Consider the following 19,345-nt stretch of genomic DNA (forward strand, 5'->3'; position numbering starts at 1 on the left):
CAAGGTGGAGGGCCAGGGGAGGGAGGGAGCAATTGGGGGGATCGGTTTATGAACTATATAGATGTCTAACCAATGTACTGTATACTTGAAACTAATTTAAATAAATCAATTTAAAAAAATAAAAAAATAAAACACTCCAGAATGACTCAATAATTTATTTATTCTTAATTAATTTTTAGGTGCAGAGGAAATAAAATTTATCTTTTGTACATTTATGGGCCCATTTAAACCACTTTAATTATCAAAGATTCTGAGTGCTGCTTACGAATAACCTGTGGAATCAATCAACTTGTTCTCCTAAGTACTTCAAAATATCTATCCTCAATTCCCTTCTGACACATGCTCCCACCTCCACGTTCCCCCTCAAAGTAACATTAAAGCAATCAGGTTCCAACATAGTAAAACTCCTAGAGTGCTGTGCTGATGATGGACACAATGGAACACTTCCCAGACTAAGTTAGATTTCATTTCTCCCATGAATTGGGTAACAACACCAATCACAAGTCAAAAGTTGTAACACCATAACAAATTCAGAGTATAAATTCATCTATTAAAAGGAACCACTGGAGAAAAAAAACCGTTCTCTATACAATTATAAGTAGTTGGTCCAGCAAAAAAAGAGATTAATTCATGAATTCATGATTGTGATAAATTGTTTTAGAGTCTAAAACTATAGGGCTCTCTCAGTTTTTTAATGTTTTTAAAATCCTTTCCCAGGGAGTCTACTCACCCCATCTGGTCTGCCATCAGATGCAGTGATGATCAGAATGTAGCGATCGGTGCTTTCCCTGTCCAGTGCTTTCCCTAAGGTTAGAATCCCAGTACTGGTGACAAAGAAAACAAATAAGATTAAAAGCTGTATTGTCACAAAGAGTCTTTTCTACTATGCTGAACTACTTTCGATATGATTTTCCCCATCAGCAAACATAGCTTTAGTATTTTAGATTTATGATTCTAGGATTCATGATGAAAATTGATGAAAAGCTTTTAAGGCTGTTGCATTTCTTAGCAATAAAAAACAAACAAACAAACAAAAAATGCTAATCTGAATGAGATTACTGAGTAAATTCTCTATCCTCTAAGAAAAGAATAAAACTATACTTAATTCATTCCAGAAAGAGTTATATCTATCTTGTTTGTAATTATTTCAAAGGTAAAAGACTCCATTATAACACTTTTATAATCCTTTGAGTCAAGTAATGGTTTCTTATAACTCATCTATTTCAACATTCCCATTCATTGTAACATATGTATCCATTATGGAAACACAAACATCTGAATTCCATCTTTGACAAGTTCTAGCAATTAAATTTTATTTCTTCTTCTTTTCTAATTTTAAAATAATTGAGCTTTGTTGTGGAAAATTAGAAAATACACAGTGGAATATTAAAATTTTTATAGATATTATGCTTATTTTTGTAACATTTCTTTTTATTTCATTAAAACAATATTTAAATACATTATAATTGTTTTCAAAACAAGAATCAAACTGCATATTTCTCATTCTTTTTAAAGAAAAATTAATCTTATGAGCATTTATTCTTTCATTTTACAACAAAAACATATATCTTGTCGATATATCGATTTAACTATTCTTTTGAAATTTATGTGTTTCTTAATTTAACTTATTATATATAATGGAAGATGAACAGCTTCTGGGAAAATTTTCATACTGAGAATATATTTAATAATACTTCTTAACATTTTACTATTCTAAATAAATGCTTCTAAATATTTAAGTATTTTCCATGTAATTTGTTTTATAACAGTTTGGTCACATAATATTCTCAAGACAAGTTCTACATGTATGTCTCAGATATTATAATCTAACATTGTACATGATATTTTAATTAAGACCTAACAAACATTACTGTGGAGGAGAGATTATATTAATATAACAAAACATTAAAATATTTATCAGAGATAAAAAGATAATTTATTTCTGATTGATAAAAGGCTTTCATTTTAATGCAAGTGCTTTTGTTGTTACAGTGAAATTCAAGCAATTAACACCACATATGGTAGTTGAGTGCAGAGAGTCAACACCAATGAATCAACATCAGAGTCTCAGTTACTCTGTTTTATTTTGTTGTTGTTATTATGGACTTAATAAATGTTCTAAACATATGGTATGGCTATGAAAAACTGACTTTGCTTCTTGTATATTTTAAAATGTTTGTCAAAATAACTGAAAACCAATTCCCAGGGTAGTTCATAACAATTAGGTTTGGATCAACTTCCCACATTGCAGATGGTTCAGATAATCTTGTTTTAAAATGACAATCAAAGAGAAAAGTAAGACATTTATTGCTTCTGAGACTTATTCACAAGTAACTTAAGAAATAGGAAATCTGAAAACTTAGCCTAGTGCAAAAAAAAAGAAAAAAGAAAATCGAATTATTGTTTTCCATTTTCCCCCTCAGTTTAAGGTTTAATACTTTATATTTTTCCTTATTTAATGAATTAGAAAAATCACTAGAAATTTATATAGCATTTTCATTGTACATAAACAGGTCTGATGATTATTATGGAGATAGTCCTTTGCTTCAGATAACAGGTGCCTGTGTCCCAATGTAGTAGGCAGTTGGACAAGATATTTGGGAGATAAAGAAAGAGGGAAAAAATACATAGTATATTTTGGTATTCACAGCTGAAAGACTAGTTTATGGATACACATAATTGTCCTTTCATGAAATTCTAGAAATAACTGGAGGAGTCTTATTACCAGCTAGATGGAAGTTATAGAGCAGGATACCTTGGATTACATTTAGGAATGCTGTAAATCCTGTAAATTCATGTAGTAAAAACACATAAGATTCACTTCTGATAAAACATTAATAAAAGTGCTACTCAAATTTTACATTATTGGAAATATATTGCACAGAAGTGATATCAATGAAAATGATGAGTAAGCAGCTCCAAGAGATGGTCTTTCCATAAAAACATTTAACAACGATAAAAAATGAAGCAGGAAGGATCAGAACCAATTTTGATAAAACTCTAGAGAATGGTCAAAAGTTGGCAGCAACCAATAAAGGCAGAATCAAGAAAAAGGGAGCTTCAAAGTGGGAGAAAAGCATTGTGGCATATTTACTTGTCCTTAGCCTTCATCCCCTTCATCCCTCGCCCCAGCTTGGAGTGATCTTAAAGATGGCTGTGACAATCCCAGTGTTACATTCTGATCCCTGTTTCTGGAAGAAGCAGAGCTATCTTTATTCACAAAGAATTATGTTTGCCTATTGTAACTAGTCTGGAGGCTGTTCGAATGAAAAATATAGGGTATTGTCTTTATTTTGCCTAACTCAGAACTCACTCAAGGCAGAAAAGCAGTGGGTATTCCTGGAAAACATTGTAAGGCAGGCAGTAAACCTCCAGTGACCTAAAGCAAAAGATTATAGTTGAGGCATAAAACAGAGCTCCAAAAATCTGGGTTGAGAAATTGCTTAGAAAGTTTCTTGGGAAATTAGGGAATTCAAAAGTGCCCATGTATAGTAGGGAATAGAATAAAATTGCAAGTCCAGAAATAAACCCATACATCTGTGGCCAATTGATTTTCAACAAAGATGCCAAAATCATTCAAGAGAGAAAGAACAGTCTCTATAACAAATGGTGATGGGGCAATTGGAGATCTACAATTGCAAAAGAATGAAATTAGACTATCTTATACCATATATGAAAATTAAATCAAAAGGAAACAATAATCTAAATTAAGTGCTGAAACCATAAAACTCTTAGACAAAAAGATAAGAGTAAATTTAATGATCTTGGATTAGACAATGGATGTTTAAACATAATATCAAAAGCATAAGCAACAAGAGGAAAATAAATAAATTGAACTTCATAAAATTACAAATTTTGTGCATCAAAGGACATTATCTATGAAGTGAAAAAAACCTTCAAAATGGGAGAAGATATTTGCAAACCGTATATCTAATAAGAGTACCCAAAATAAACAAGGAGCTTTTAAAACTCAATAACAAATAAACAAGCAATCTAATTTAAAAAAAAAATAGGCAAAAGACTTAAATAGATATCTCTCCAAAAAAGTTTACAAATGGCAAACAAGTACATGAAAAGATGTTCAATACCACTAGTTATCAGGGAAACACAAATCAAAACTACAATGAAATACCATTTCACACTCACTAGGATGGCCATAGTTAACAACAACAACAAAACAACAACAGCAGCAAAACAACAACAACAACGAAACAAATAGATGGGAAAATAACATGTTGATGAAGGCGTGGAAGAACTGGAACCCTTGTACATTGCTGGTAGAATATAAATGGTTCAATCACTGTGAAAATGGTTTGGTATTTCCTTAAAAAGTAAACATAGAATTACAATATGACCCAGCAAATTCAATTGTGGGTATATAATCAAAAGAATTGAAAATAGATACTTAAACACATACACATATATGTTCATAGTAGCAGTATTCACAATAGCCAAAATTTAGAAAAACAGTCTGAACATCCATCAATTTATAAATAGATAAACAGATTTCTATATATAAATATGATGAAATGTTATGAGCTATAAAAAGGAATGAAGTACAGATACATGTTTCTACATAGGTGAATGTCAAATCATTAGGCTAAATGAAAAAAGTCAGACACAAAATGTCACATATTGTGTCATTCCATTTATATGAAATATCTAGACTAAATAAATCCATACAGATAGAACAAATTATTGGTTTCCAGGGGCTGAGGAAAAGGGTAGTAGGGAAAAACTGTTTATTTAATGAGCTTGTGTTTCCTTTTGGAATGAAGATATTTGTAAGTAGATGGAATTAGTAATTGCACAGCTTTGTGAGTCTACTAAACGCAATGACTCATTAACTTTAAAATGGTTAATTTTATGCTATGTGAATTCCAACTCAGTTTTATTAATTATATTGAACAGAATTTCCTCACCAAACTCCAAGGCTATATTTCTGAAATGTATGGGGCTTAATAAAATCAAGCCCTTTTGGACAACGAGTTGGATTGCCTAACAATAGAATGATTTTCAAAAGTTGTTTAAACATACAGTATATAAAAAGTAGTAGAGGGTATCTACTTCCAAACAAACCAATGGGCTAGCATTTAAAACCTGCTTCTATAAGTACCCATTTTCCCAAATTACACTCTTTATTAGGAAATATTGCAGCAGTGATATTATGGACTGAGAGAGATGATCTGACAGGTTTTGTGCTTTGTATTCTATCCTTCCTTTAAACATTTTTAATACTTTCTATTATTTGCAATTTACCATCATTTATACTTACAAGTGTCTGAATCTTTGGCCAATTTATCATATTGCTTTTGGGTATCATGTTACAAGCCTTATAATGATATTTAAAGAGATTAGAATATACTTCAAAACGTGTGATTGCTTCAAGTTTGATACAGCATTCTATGTTAAATATAATTAATGATCAACAAATACAGACCAATGGAAGCAGTTAGGTATTGGTAGCAGTTTAGGAAAAAAATGATGGTGGCATAAACTAAGGTGGTGGAGTGAAGGGTGTGAGAAGTAGTTTTATTTGATATATATTCTGAAAGTAGAACTGACAGAAAAGAAAACATATATCATCTTCCTTACATATTAATCTCCAGTGTAATCAAAGTTTGAAGTGATATGGAAAACATAATCAAGCTTTAAATTTAGTGTCAAAATGAATTTGGTCACATAGAAAGAAATAAAAATGCCAGCGAAGAAAAAAAAAAATCACATAAAATTCTAATGAGGAGCAGACTAAGCCTTTAAGTGTTACATCACATACCTTTATAGATTGTCAATCTATAAAAATTCTTCAATCACTTGTAAGAAATAACTTAAAAATTTGGTAATCATACTTACAAAGTTTCTTTACATTTTGTTTAAACATTTACTTATATGTGAATGTCTGCTGAATAAATATTTGCTAAATCATATGCAACTATCAATGCAAACACTATGAAAATTAAAATAATACAGAATCATACAGGTCTGGCCATTCAATATATGATATTGAATGATTTTCATAACAAATGGTTGTGATTTTTATAAAACAAAGGTCTTTTCTTTAAAGAATAAGTTTCTTTTTTGACTATGACTATTTAACTCAGACTGTATATAACAATTCAATATTTATCAATCTATATTAGCATTAAAATGATTATTCATTACTACTAATATTTTTTAAAGAATTATAAAAATTTTCTGGCATATTTTTATTTCAATGGAAAAAAGATAAAGTAATGATATTATAATGTTTATTGCTAAAATTTGTATCATAGCATAAAATAATATTTAAAGTAAAAACAACACAGTATTTATTTAAAACTATAACATGTAGTTTTAATATTTATTTTAAGAAAGAAAATATAACCAATAACACTATTTGTATGAAATATCTTATAAGGCAGAACATTATTTCTTTTCCATTGTTTTCTGAAAGAGTACTTAAATTACTAAAATCCTTACAACTTACATGGAAGTGGTGGTGCAGATGTGCATAAATATCCCAGAAATTTCAAAGAGAAGGACTGAAATTTCAGTATCCCTCCATTTCAAATGTGTTAAAATATATTGCTAAAGGTCTAAGCTAGCCTATAAATATTCTTGATACATGTCTTTTAGCATATGCATTATTTGAAAATATTTTCTCTCAGTCTGTGGGTTGTCTTTCACTTTCTTTATGATGTCCTTTGAAGCAGTGTTGTTTTTCAAATTTTGATGAGATCCAACTTCAGTCTTCTTATTAATTACTTGTGCTTTTTGAGTCATATCTAAGAAAGCATTGCCTAATTCAAACCATGAAGATTTACTTCTGTATTTTCTTCTAAGAGTTATATAGTTTTATCTCTGTCCACTTTGAATTAATATTTGCAAATAGTATGAGGTAAAGATTCAACTTCATTTTTTAACATGCTGTCCTGGCTTTGTTTGCTGAAAAGATTATTCTTTCCTGATTGGATTGTCTTGGCTCTTTTTTCTTTTTTTTCTTTCCTTTTTTTTCCTTTCTTTCTTTCTTTTCTTTTCATTTTTCTTTTTTTAGAAATAAATTGGTCATAAATGTTAGGAGTTATTTCTGAACTTAAGTTTATCTTAGTGATCTACACATCTATTTTTTTACCAGTAGCACACAGTCTTTATTACTGTTAAAGTTCCTTTAATTTTTTTTTTTCTTTCTTAATGATGATTGTTAATTATAGCTAATTTACGATTTGTATTTATCCATAGGGGAAAATTCAAAATGGTTAAGTCTTTCATTTTTTAAATGGAAGTTTATTCATTTGTGAAATCTAAAAATCTGGGAAATCTTGTTTCCAGGCATGTTAACTCATGGTTGTAACATCCTATTTGACATGAGAATTGCAGCTATTCCTCACAAGACCATGTGACCATGCATGGTACCTTTGATTTGGCATCATGTACCACATATTCCTAAGACTGAAGCAATGCCTAGGTCATTTGTCATTTTTTTCATTTTACAACCATGGGCTAAGTTCAGGTCTCCTTTCTTTCAGTGACCACAAAGAAAATATCAGAGAGGTATCAAGTACAGCTCTTTAACAACCAGCCCCATGTGACAGCAGAATAGCTAATTTGCTGTCGCAGAAGGAAGTAAATGATCCCTCTGCAAACCTCAATTCCTTCTTAATGCCTACTTCAAGTTTTCTCAAAAGTTATGGTTAACATTATCTCTGATATGTTTGGAGGTGAGTAAAATGACATTTATACAGACCACAAACAGCCTTAGCATGGACTTGTAATATTTTTATGTTAACTCTTTAAAAATATACCTACATTACTCAAAAGTTGAATGATGGAGTTTGGTGGCACTCTAAATGTGTCTGAATGACAGTTTGTTTTAAAAAAATTCCCTTTGAGTGAACTATTTAGTGCTGTTACTCTTCGTAAAAATTTCCTTGTTATTATGAGGAGCTGACAACTTTAGACAGATATAATTAGTCCCAGGTTATGCCTGCAAATGAAATGTTTCCACCTCAGTGGATTTTATCTAGTAAAACATGTTTAAAATTAATAAATAGTCTCCTGGGTAAAATTTCTGGATTCAGAATTATTCCCCCCAGCTCTCATTAACATTCATAGAAAAAAAATATAAAATCAAACTACAAACAGCTGAAATCCTCTGATTAGAAGTCTGTTCTCCTGCTATCAGTACATTAACATTTAAAAAGGAAAAAAAAATCAGGAATCATTTCTAACTTACGTTTCTGAAAGATTAAAAACTCGCTGAGGATCTCCATTTTCAATGGCATATGTTATTGGGTCTCCCTCTCGATCAGTTGCCTTCAGAGAGAAAACATAAATCAAATAATAAGTAATTGACATGGCTGCTATTCAGTATAGTGTAACATATAAACTTGAAACTAACAGCACAGCATATCCATGATACTCTTATAGCATAAGGATTAAAAAATGAGCTAATGGCAAGATGTAAAATAATTTCATATCTGATTCCAAAATTTCATTATTTTATCTCATCTGAAAGTAGTAAGAGTGAATATGAATAATATTTTCTGAATATATATGTGAGGAAATACAGTAATGATTTTCCTAAGGTTTATGTATTTAATTTTGCATGAGTTTATCTTACAATTTAAACAAATGTGTTAAATTTTACATAAATGTTTACAGTGTAGATAAATTATTTAATCCACTTTTTTCCTTCTTTTTCTGCTCAGAATATATTGAGTCAGGAAAGCATTATGGTTAAAAATCCTGAATCTAGATTCAGAGAGCCTGAATTTAAAGCCAGGCTCCACCTCTTAATTTTGTGATTATTTCTCAATTTCTTCATTTATACAATGAAACCTATAACAATACAAAAGTTAATAGATATTGGGAGATATAATTGAAATAATCTATGTCAAGGCACATAGACTAACACCTGGTACACTGTGAGTTTCCAATAAATATTAGCCTTTTTTCCTCTCCTCTCGAGTCAGAAAATACAAAATTTATAGCTTCTGACTTTGAGTCCTGGGTTTCTCTTACTCAAAATAAAGACACTCTACTCTGTGGCATTAGAGAACGGAATTTGACCTTCTAAAGCATCCAATTTCCTTTTCCAATGAGCCTTTAAATCTCATTATGGAAGATAAGGGTGAAGAAAGAAATCTGGATAATATAAAAGGGATATGAAAGGGATTTCACTAAGTATGACCCAGGGAGAGGAGAAATATCTGAGAAATGGCTAGAGGCATTTTCTTTATATGTTCCGGGCCTGGCAGGAATATCAACCTCTCTGACTGATAGGCACTGACCTTAAGGTAGGTTATAAGGGTAGTTATATGGTGCCCTTTCAACGAAAATAACTGTCAATAACTGTCTAGCAATAAGAACCCAAGTGTAAAATCTCATGTTTAGACCAGCAGGGAGGCACTGTTTCTACTGATAGGTCAGATAGCTTTGACGCACATGACATAACCCTGATCATAGAATAGCGCCATTAACTACCACAATTGATGGATGGCCAGAAGCCTCTGTTGGATTAGATAAACCTCAGAGTCCAGGGACAACTGAAAAATAACAGATAATATTTAAAAAGTGCCAGGTTCTGTGGGGGAAGCTTTGCAGGATTGTTTAATCTGTGCTTGATAAAAATGTCTTCTCCAAGAAACACTTCTTTAGTGTGTCTCCTATAACATCACATCCATCTGCTTTTAATTCTGCCTTATCGGCTACTTCGTATTTTCCTTTGCTGATTTCTCTTCATCTATAAAATATATTTACACTGGATCACTGCAGAGGTTTGTCCTTGGACATCACTCACTTAGTCACTTCATCTAATTGTAAAACTTCAAATACTATTTAGATGCTGAGGATGCTCATACCAATATTTCTAAGCCAGCCCTTTCTTCAGAATTTCAGACATATCCAGTTGCTTATTTGAATCGAAAATTAGATGAATTATAAGCATTCCCAATTTAAAATGTTAAAACTCCCAAATCCTGATCTCTTTCCCACTCCTCCTCTCATTAAGAAAACAACCTACTGTGTTCAGTAACTTCATTATCTCAGTAAATAGCAGCATCTATCTCCTTCTTCTTGTTCAGACCCCATATCTTGACCTTAATTGATCATTCTTACTCTCTAGTGTAAACCTTCAGTAAATCCCATTAGATCTATCTTTAAAATATTTGCAGTATCTGGCTGTATCTAAACTTTCCTACCATCTTCCTCACAGATTATGACAATAGCCATCTTACTAGTGGTCTTGCTTTCCTCCTTGCACCCTCATTGCAGTCAATTTCTAATTAAGCAGACAAAATGACCATTTCTTCCAAGTCAAGATTTTATTTCTTTTGAGTAAGGCTCTTTCATATTACACACACATACATACACATACAATAGAATAAAATAAAATAGTAAAATATAATGATATAATAAATTATCTACAGTAATAACTTCAAAATATTCCATTTAAATCTAAATCTAAAATTTTTAATTTTATTAAATTAATTACAGTGAAAGTCTCAGAGTAGAGAATAAGAAACAAAGGATTTTTTAAAGCACACTCAATGGGATTGATAGTATAGATACTTGATGTTTTTCCCTTGTTTTTTTGTTACTTGCCAAAAAAGTACTAGCAAAAAAAAAAAAAGATAAAATGAAACTGAAAGTAGTGATACTCAATTAACTTTTTGAAGAAACACTGAATTATGCTATATCTGAAGACTGTATTTTATCACTAAAAAGCTCACATTAAACAATTTCTGTTGTTTTCTCTTCCAGTCATTTTTTATCTGGCATATTGTTATAGATATTACTATTTCTTTTTGTTTGTTTATGGGAATGTGGTTGTTGTTGTTATTGGGTTTTTTTGAGACAATTTATTGTTGTATTTTCATAAATGCCAAAAGAAATAGATTCTGAAGCAAGATAACTTTGTGCAAATAATTTTAAGTCCAGATTTATGTTGAACATTTCTTGTAATGTATCAGATATATTCTGTTTATATTATTTTTGAGGGATGAAATCACTGTGATTGTGGTGTTATTTTATTTATGTTTCATGATTTTGTTATGTTAGTAAACTAATAATAGAGAAGAATTCCTAGCGGATTCTTAATTTTTTTCAACCAAATTCATTACTTTCAATCCTTGAAGTACCTTGACATATTTCTCCAGTTTTGTTTAACTATTCAAATACCTCAGGCTTTTAAAGATTGTGAAAGCCAATAATCCGACTACTTCATTCTTATGTGAGGTTATGTCCATATTGAAAACTTCGAAGATCCATATTTAGAAAGAAATCCTTCTTTGACTGTTTTCTTTCTTTTATCCTCTTAGTCAACTCTGTTGTTTCAGGATCTGTGGCAAATAGTGTCATAATTAGGGAAGATTAAGAATTTCTCAGTCAACTAAATAAATGAGGGAAAATGGTGTTACCTAGATCAGAGTTCTTAAATATATCCATTACAAGTGTTAGCTCCAGTATAAATACTGTATATCTCTATTTGCCAATATCTAAAGGAAGAATACATAAAAGTAATAATAGGAGAAATCAGCAGAAGCAATGATTCTTGGAGTATTAAGATTTGATCATGTGAATATATGTGCCCTAAAATATATTTCTAAAATCATTTAAAATTTTGCTTTTCTATTTATGAGTATAGATAGCTTTCTTTAAATGATGGGCAGAGTTTATATCTGATATTGAATAGTGAATCTTTAAGTTAAAATTATTGACTATTTACTATATGTCAGGAACCATATTTGCATGCCTTTTCTCATTTAAGCCTCACAGTAACCTAATAGGTAAATGGGAAATGAAAAAAGACTTCAACTATATTATTCTTTCTGATGTCATTCTAATTAGTGTTCTTTATAATTTATTTAATTGGAAGATACTCCTTTTTTTTTTAATCTAGAGATAATAGTAACTGTTTCATCTTTTAAAAGCAATGGGGTTTTTTTAAAAAATGTTTTCCATAATCTAATACATAAGAATTACTCATCCTTAGTACAAAAATATTTCTTATGTTTTATTTTTATCTGTCAAGTAAAATCTGAGCTTTTTATTGAAGATCTAAGAGAAGTATGGTAACATTCATTTTTCCTGGGCTTATTATAGAGTTTACCCAGTAGGCTGTGGAGCCAGCCACCTGGGTTCCAGCACTGACTGTATCACCTCCTCTCAGGCAAGATACCTAACTGCAAAGTGAAGATAATAACAACTGATTAATTCAAAAAATATTTATTGAACATCTATGCTGTGTTAAGTACTCGGACTTCACAAGTGAATAATAGAACGGGGAAAAAAAAATTCTTCCCTTGTGCAGTTTTCAATGTAGTAGGAACAGTTAGTGAAAAAAAAAAATTAAAATATATAGTTTTCAGATCCAAAGAAGTGCTACCAAAATATAAAATAATTCAGGAAGGACATATAGGGGAGGGTAGAGTGATAATTTTCACTTATATATCAGTTATGAGGGAAGTTATTAGGAAAATCTGAAAATCTGACAAACGCAAAAGATGACAGAGCAAGTCATATAGAAATGGGCATTAGAGGCAGAGAGTATAGCAAGGGAAAATGCCATAAGGTGTAAACATGCCTAGTGAGCTGAGGAACAATAGCAAATGGATGACTAGCTCTTATTTTATTTGGCCTCAGATAAACAACCTGAGGTTAAATATATACCTCAGGTTAAACGATTGAGTAAAGCTCACTTTGAATAGCTAGGGAGTAATGGAATTTAGTCTTTGGTTTGCTGATACATGTTTAATAACAATGAACTAAGATAGCTAGTTTTTCCTTTAACTTTGGCTTGATGGACAAAAAAAAAAAAATCTTTAAAGATTAAAGCAACTATTCTTTCTAGTCTGCTCAACAAGCTTAATCATTGCATCTAATTTAAGTCACCCATTTTTCAGAAGCACCAATGGGAATTTGAAACATTGAGCGATGTACTTAGACACAGGAAAACAGGAATTTTGAAAAAGGAAACATATCTTCCCTAAACTAATATTCTGTTCATGTTAAAGATGAACATGGCCATCAAATACCATCTGGTAGAGTGCATTTTATGCTCACAGGATGATTCTACACATTTCACAGGACATTAAGACAAAGTACCTACCCTTAGGGATTCTAAAACAGATAAAAATCAATGGATTTAGATTATTTTTTTTCTTTTTTCACTTAGGCAAACAAGTTCTGATTTATGTTGTTAAACTACTTGAGAGCAAGAACTAAAATTGTCAGTTCAGTACAGCAGTCTTTTCAAAAATGTGTGTGTGCACTCCTAGTGTTAAATTATTGGTTCTTTAACAAAATATTAATGTTTTTGGATATATTTCAATATGAATTAATGCATACTTTTAATAGCAAGTAGCCTTGTCTTGTCATTTATATTTGGATATAAAATTTCCTTTTTGAAATAAGTTTATGTAAAATGTCAGTTTTACGTAAAGCTCTAGAATGAGTTTTAATCTTGTCCACCTATTGTACTTCATTTTGCTACTTCATTCGCTTTCCCTCTTTCCTCTATGATTATTTAACTCTTTCTCCTCAGGTATCTTTTTATTCCTACTCCATCCTTATTATCAGCTGGTGCTCCTGATTATTATTTCACTAAGAAAATTGAAGCAATTTTTTCATACGTTCTACAGATTTTATATATATAGCTTCTGGTAACCATTCTATCTTTTCTCCTTTTATTGACAATGTAATTTCTCAGCTCCTATTTAGGGAAAAATTTTGGAAAAGGATTTTGCTTTATACTTTTTCTAATTGTTTTCATTCCTTCTTAAAACCATTTCAATCATACTTCCAATCCTACCACAATTACTGCCCTGAAACTGCTCTTTTCAACATCGCCAGTAAATTCCATTTCAGTAAAATCACCAATCAGTTCACAATATTTGTTTTTGTTTGAATCTTTGTTTAATTTGCACATTTTTAATTTGCCCTGTCAGTAGCATTAGACATAATCTATTTCTCCCTTCTTCTCAATCCACTTTCTTCTCTTAGCTTTCAGGACATATGTTTTCCTGGGGCTCCATTCCTGGTCCTTCTCACCTCCTCAGCACCTTAAAATCAGTCTTTGGTTGTCTTCTACGTTCATTTCCTTAAGAACCTCATCCAATCTCAAAGTTTTATAGTTCTTAAATACTCAAGACTTCAAATATATGTTTTTGGTCCATACTTCCTTCCCAACTCATATCTAACTGTCTACTCAACAACTTTAATTAGAACATTTCAAATTTAATATGTACTAAATTGGTTTATTCCTCCTGACATTCTTTTTGCTCTTATTAATGAAAATTCAATTTTTCTAGTTGCTCAGACTAAATCTTAGTACTCATTTTTAACTTCTATCTTCTTTCCCATATCCAAATCATTAACAAATCCTGTAGTTTCTACCTACAAAATATAACAAGGATAAAACTACTTCTCAACATTTTCAGAGATATCACTCCAGGCCTAGTCTTGACTACTGGAATAATATCCTAACTACTTTGCACTATAGATTATTCATAATGATCCTTTTAAATTTTAAGTTTATTTATGTCACTGCTCTACTGAAGTTCTTCCATTAGTACCTAATTTCCCTCAGAGTAATTACCTCCCGTATTACTGGATGACTTTATTTCTATGATTTTCCTCCAATCTTACCTTACTCCAGTCCCACTAGTGTCTTTGCTCTTCCTCAAACACACTAGGTAGGCCTGAACTTCAAAGCCTTTGTACTTGACCTGAAAAACTTCCCCAGATACCCACATGGCTCATACCCTTATTTTCTTCAACTCTGCTAATGTCACCTCAGTGAAATCATTACTGATCAAATTGCTAGCCCCATGTACTGCCTTTACATTTTCCCTCCTGTATTTTTTTCCAGATAGCATCTATCACCTTCTAAAATTCTGTATAACTCACTAATATATTCTATTAATTTTTTTCTCCTCCTACTAGAGTGTAAGCTCTATGAAAGCAGATCTGTTGTCTGCGTTGTTACTGATATTGCTTAGTACTTACAGTTTGGTTCTGCCTTTGCACTTCCTAGGGTAAATTTAATGTTGTAAAGAAAGTGTTAGTGTACCAGTTTTGTCTTGTATTTCAATCAACTATATTTACAGTAAAAAAAAAAAATCTTGCTTTGATCTTCATTTTACATACTACACTCCACACATTTCTCAATTTCTTCTAACCTTGAGACAGAAGAGTGATGGGTGTCTGTGTATGCATGTGTGTGTGTCCATGTATGTCTGTGTCTGTGTATGTGTGTTAGGTTTATTCTATAGCTTAAGAATGTCCTAAGGCAAAACACATTTCGAAAGGGCATTATCAAACATTTCATGAGGGCCCACTAATATTTCGGTTATCTTCGTTTATAAATACCAGAAAATTTTATTACATTAATAAATGTTATACATAAGTAATCATTGATGAAATGAGTGTTAAATATGATATGGATAGTATGAACAAAGTATAAAAACCCAAGGAGTCCTTTGTCATTTGGAATGGTGCTCAAAGTTGATACCACAATAGTATGGGTTCAACCTAATGATTCAGAGTTTCTTATTGCCTGACGCTAACTATAACACTAATCGAGTCTGTTTCTAAAATACTGTTCAATTTTCCTAAAGTGAACTTAAATGTAAAATGTTGTCAGGGACATGAAAGGAATATTTTATTTGTTAACAATATTCATGTTTGCGAGTAGTAGTATTTGGTCTGAGACATACTTTTTTCTAAGAAGTAGAAGGTTGTGACAAAAAACACTAGCCCCCTTTTACCACTACTTATTGGTGGCTCCTAACTGTTACCAAAAATAATCTAATTATTGTGGAAAGACATTTGGCTCTGTCAATTCTCAACATTCTACATTTAGTAATAAACTGAACAGATAAATAAGAAACAACATTTTTAAAGCTAAGATATCTCTCTATAAGATGACTTTTGTTTAGTTTTAAATAAATTGAATTGCTTTATTGCAGTTTTATTTTTGTTTTTCAGACCTATGAAGATCTAGAAACCTTCAGTCTACACTTAAACTCTTCCACTTTAGTTTCCCAAGCCCCACCTCAGAGCCGACATACTATTCTAACTAGTTTTCCCAAATTTTGGCACATTAAAACCAAATTTTCAAAATAATGGAATTAATAGATCCAGAAAAACTGAAGAAAGTAAGTATATAGATAATGATCTGAGAATATTGAGGGAAAAAGACATGCACAAAAACATTCTACCTTAAAAAAAAAAAAAGGATACAATAAGCATAGGGATCAGAGACTGATTGTCTTTTAAGCCTGACATATCACAGTGCCATCTGTTGATATAAATATGAAATCTATTTTAGGAACTGCTACTCACAGTATCCTGAGTTCAAAAGCCAAAAAAAAAAAAAATTATTGGGGAACTATTATAAACAAAATATTTAATGCTGGGCATCAGGAATGATATGCTATATAGTATAGTTTCTACCTTTAAGAAAATTCCGATTATTTGAGACATAAATACTGAGAAAGTGTTAAACAATGTTCGATATATTTTGGTTAAGTGAACACTTGTAAAAATAACCCAGAGCTAATAATAATAAGATTTAAGGGCTCGTCCTAACTACCTCACTTTTAACTACATGAACTGGGATGTGTCACTGGACATATATTCTCAACTGTAGAAAGGAGTAAATAACACTTAAATGTATATTCTGTACAGTTGATATAGGATCAGAAAAGGCAACAGATGTTTAGAAAGCTCTAGAATTCCATTCAAATAAAAAGTATTGTTTAAAGAATTAATTTAAGTTGGTAGCTAAGTCCTTGGGCTTTAGAGTAAAAAAAAAAAAAATAGGAATGAAATCTGATTGTCACTTATTAGTATTATGTAATTCTTTTGTAATTTATATAATCATGTAAAAATTATTATATAATTTTTTGGGGGAAGTCACTAAGCCTATTTATTTTTCAGTGACTCCATGAATGATATTGAAATAGAATGGCATTTAATTCAGAGTTGTCCTGATGATGAAATAATCCATATCTGGGATGCAGCTTAGTGCATGGCATGTACTTAATAAATACTATTGATGTTGATATTAAGAATAAATGCATAATACAATTTAGGAAAAAATCTGTAAAGTGTTTTTTAACGAGAGTATCCCTCAGTCATCAATAGGCCTTACTTTTATGGAAGACTTGACAATGTATAATAGAGGATATGTTACCATATCAGTAAAGAGATAAAATATAAGATTTCCCTCTAACTACTTAAAAATTATTGTTTTCCTAGTTTTTACAAAAATTTTCAGCTATAAGAATGTGTGGATACTTTAGAACTGCTTGTTTCTAATATCCACTTTACATCTTAATAGATGGAGATAAAAATCTCCAGGAAAGGTCTGAAAAATATAAAGTTTGACATTGGTTAATTAATAAATTGATCCCTGAGGGGCAGGAATAGGCTGGGGTGGGGGTAGGTCATAAAAAAATATTGAAAAAAGTCAGTCATCAAGACTTGAAGCTAAAAAAAGATAAATTCAGTGAAATTCATAATTCATAATTAGTAATATGTATTATTCTAAGCCAGTAAACAGGCCCAACTTAAAGATTGTCCTCTTAGTACATTATTTTGCAGTTGATATTTGTATTCAAAAATGAAAAAGAATGGATCAGACAATAGAGACACTTTGAAATGGCAGAGGAAAGAGTTCTGTGGATACCTTTCCACTTAAGAAAGCATGACGGCTGAAGAAAAAATTAATTAAAATCTCTTGAAATTGTTCTAAGAGCATACAATAACTGAAGAAACACAGATTCAAGAAAATCTACTAAAGTTAAGTAAGAAAAGCAAGAGTCTGCAGCATTTGAGTAAAAAGTTATTTCTTCTCACCCCCAGCAGAACAGCATGATGGAAGCTCTATTTCTTTCAGGTCCATCCAGGATCATAGGACTCTTTCTCCCCCACTGCTCCAGACTAAGACTATGCTATCTGCCCTAAAGGGACAGGCCAATAGCATTTTTTTAAATCACATCAAGCTCCATGCTGCAGAAGCCCAGGATCTAAGAAATCTTTCTCTGTATACAATGGAATAAAATTAAAAATAACATGAAAATTTCAAAATTCACAAATATGTGGAAATTAAACAAAGGACTCCTAAATATCCAATGGGCAAAGAAGAAAAAGAAAATTAGTAAACACTTCAAAAAATCAAAATTGAAAAATAAATTTAAAAACATATATACACTAAAATTTTTGTGATGCTATCAGGAAGCTCTTGGAGAAAAATTTATTGCTGTAAACATTTATATTTAAAAAGGGGAAAGATATTTTCCATCTTAAGACATAGGAAAAAGATGAGCAAAATAAACCTAAAGCAAGCAAAAGGAAAGAAATAATAAAACTAGAGTGGAAATTAAGAAAGTAAAAGTAAAAAAAAACAACAAAGAAAAATCAGTGAAACCAAAAGTTGGTATTTTGAAAAGATAAACAATATTGATAAACCTCTGGTCAGATTAAAAAAAAGAAAACTCATATAACTAAAATCAAAAACAAAAAATTGGGGCATCAATGTTGACCTTACAGCAATAAAACAACTTATAAAGGAATATACTATAAAAAAATTATATACTAACACATTAAATAACAGATAAAATTAACGAATTCCTAAAAGTACACAAACCAAAACCAATACAAGTAGATAAAAAAACCTGAATGGACCTAAAACAAGTAAAAAGATTGAATTAGTAATAAAACAAACAAACAAACAAACAAAAAACAAAAAAAAAAAACAAAGAAAAAAGAAAAACTTCCCATAAAGGCCTGACCCAATTGGATTCATTAGTAAATTCTACCAAACATTTAAAGAATTGAAACAATCTTTACAATGTCTTCAAAATATAGAAGAGAACATACTTTTAACTAATTATATGAGACTCTTCTTTCCCTAATACCAAAACCAAACAGAACTACACCAAGAAATGAATGCTACAGATCAACGTATCTTCTGAATATAGGTGAGTATGCCTGGAATGAGATTTCAGAACCCAAGGGAAATAAGCAGTGCTTCTGTGAGAAGGTCGTTGTGAGAGAGGTGGCCCGGTATGGTGAGAAAACCCAAGAGGATTATAGGCCATTTGCATGGCCTGCTGTGACATATTGTGTAATAGGTTTATGGTGTTGTCAGCATGAGAAGAGGACATTGGTCTGCAGTGGAATGTCAGAGCACAGGTAGAATGAAGAAAGCAGTTCAGTGTACAATGATATTGGCAGGTAGTATTATGTGTTGAAGAATGACTCGGGAAGGAGGGTGTTTGCATGGCAGAATCCAAGTAGGCTGAGGATTGCACACTGTCAGAGAGAGAGTTATTAATGCGAACTAATGGTTATATATATA

The 19,345-nt window shown here is 31.1% G+C and overlaps 1 protein-coding gene across 1 annotated transcript in view; it reads right to left on the reverse strand.

The window, feature by feature from the left end:
• Positions 1-19,345, reverse strand: part of PCDH15 (protocadherin related 15) — a 562,288-nt gene that overhangs the window by 207,499 nt on the left and 335,444 nt on the right. The window contains exons 17-18 of the mRNA XM_011361648.1: positions 8,213-8,292; positions 731-824 (exon numbers count right to left, since the gene is read on the reverse strand). Of these exons, the coding sequence (XP_011359950.1) occupies positions 731-824; positions 8,213-8,292 (174 nt within the window). The remainder of the gene's footprint in view (positions 1-730; positions 825-8,212; positions 8,293-19,345) is intronic.

The sequence above is a fragment of the Pteropus vampyrus genome, unplaced genomic scaffold, assembly GCF_000151845.1.
Source record: "Pteropus vampyrus isolate Shadow unplaced genomic scaffold, Pvam_2.0 Scaffold68, whole genome shotgun sequence".
Classification (NCBI taxonomy): domain Eukaryota; kingdom Metazoa; phylum Chordata; class Mammalia; order Chiroptera; family Pteropodidae; genus Pteropus; species Pteropus vampyrus.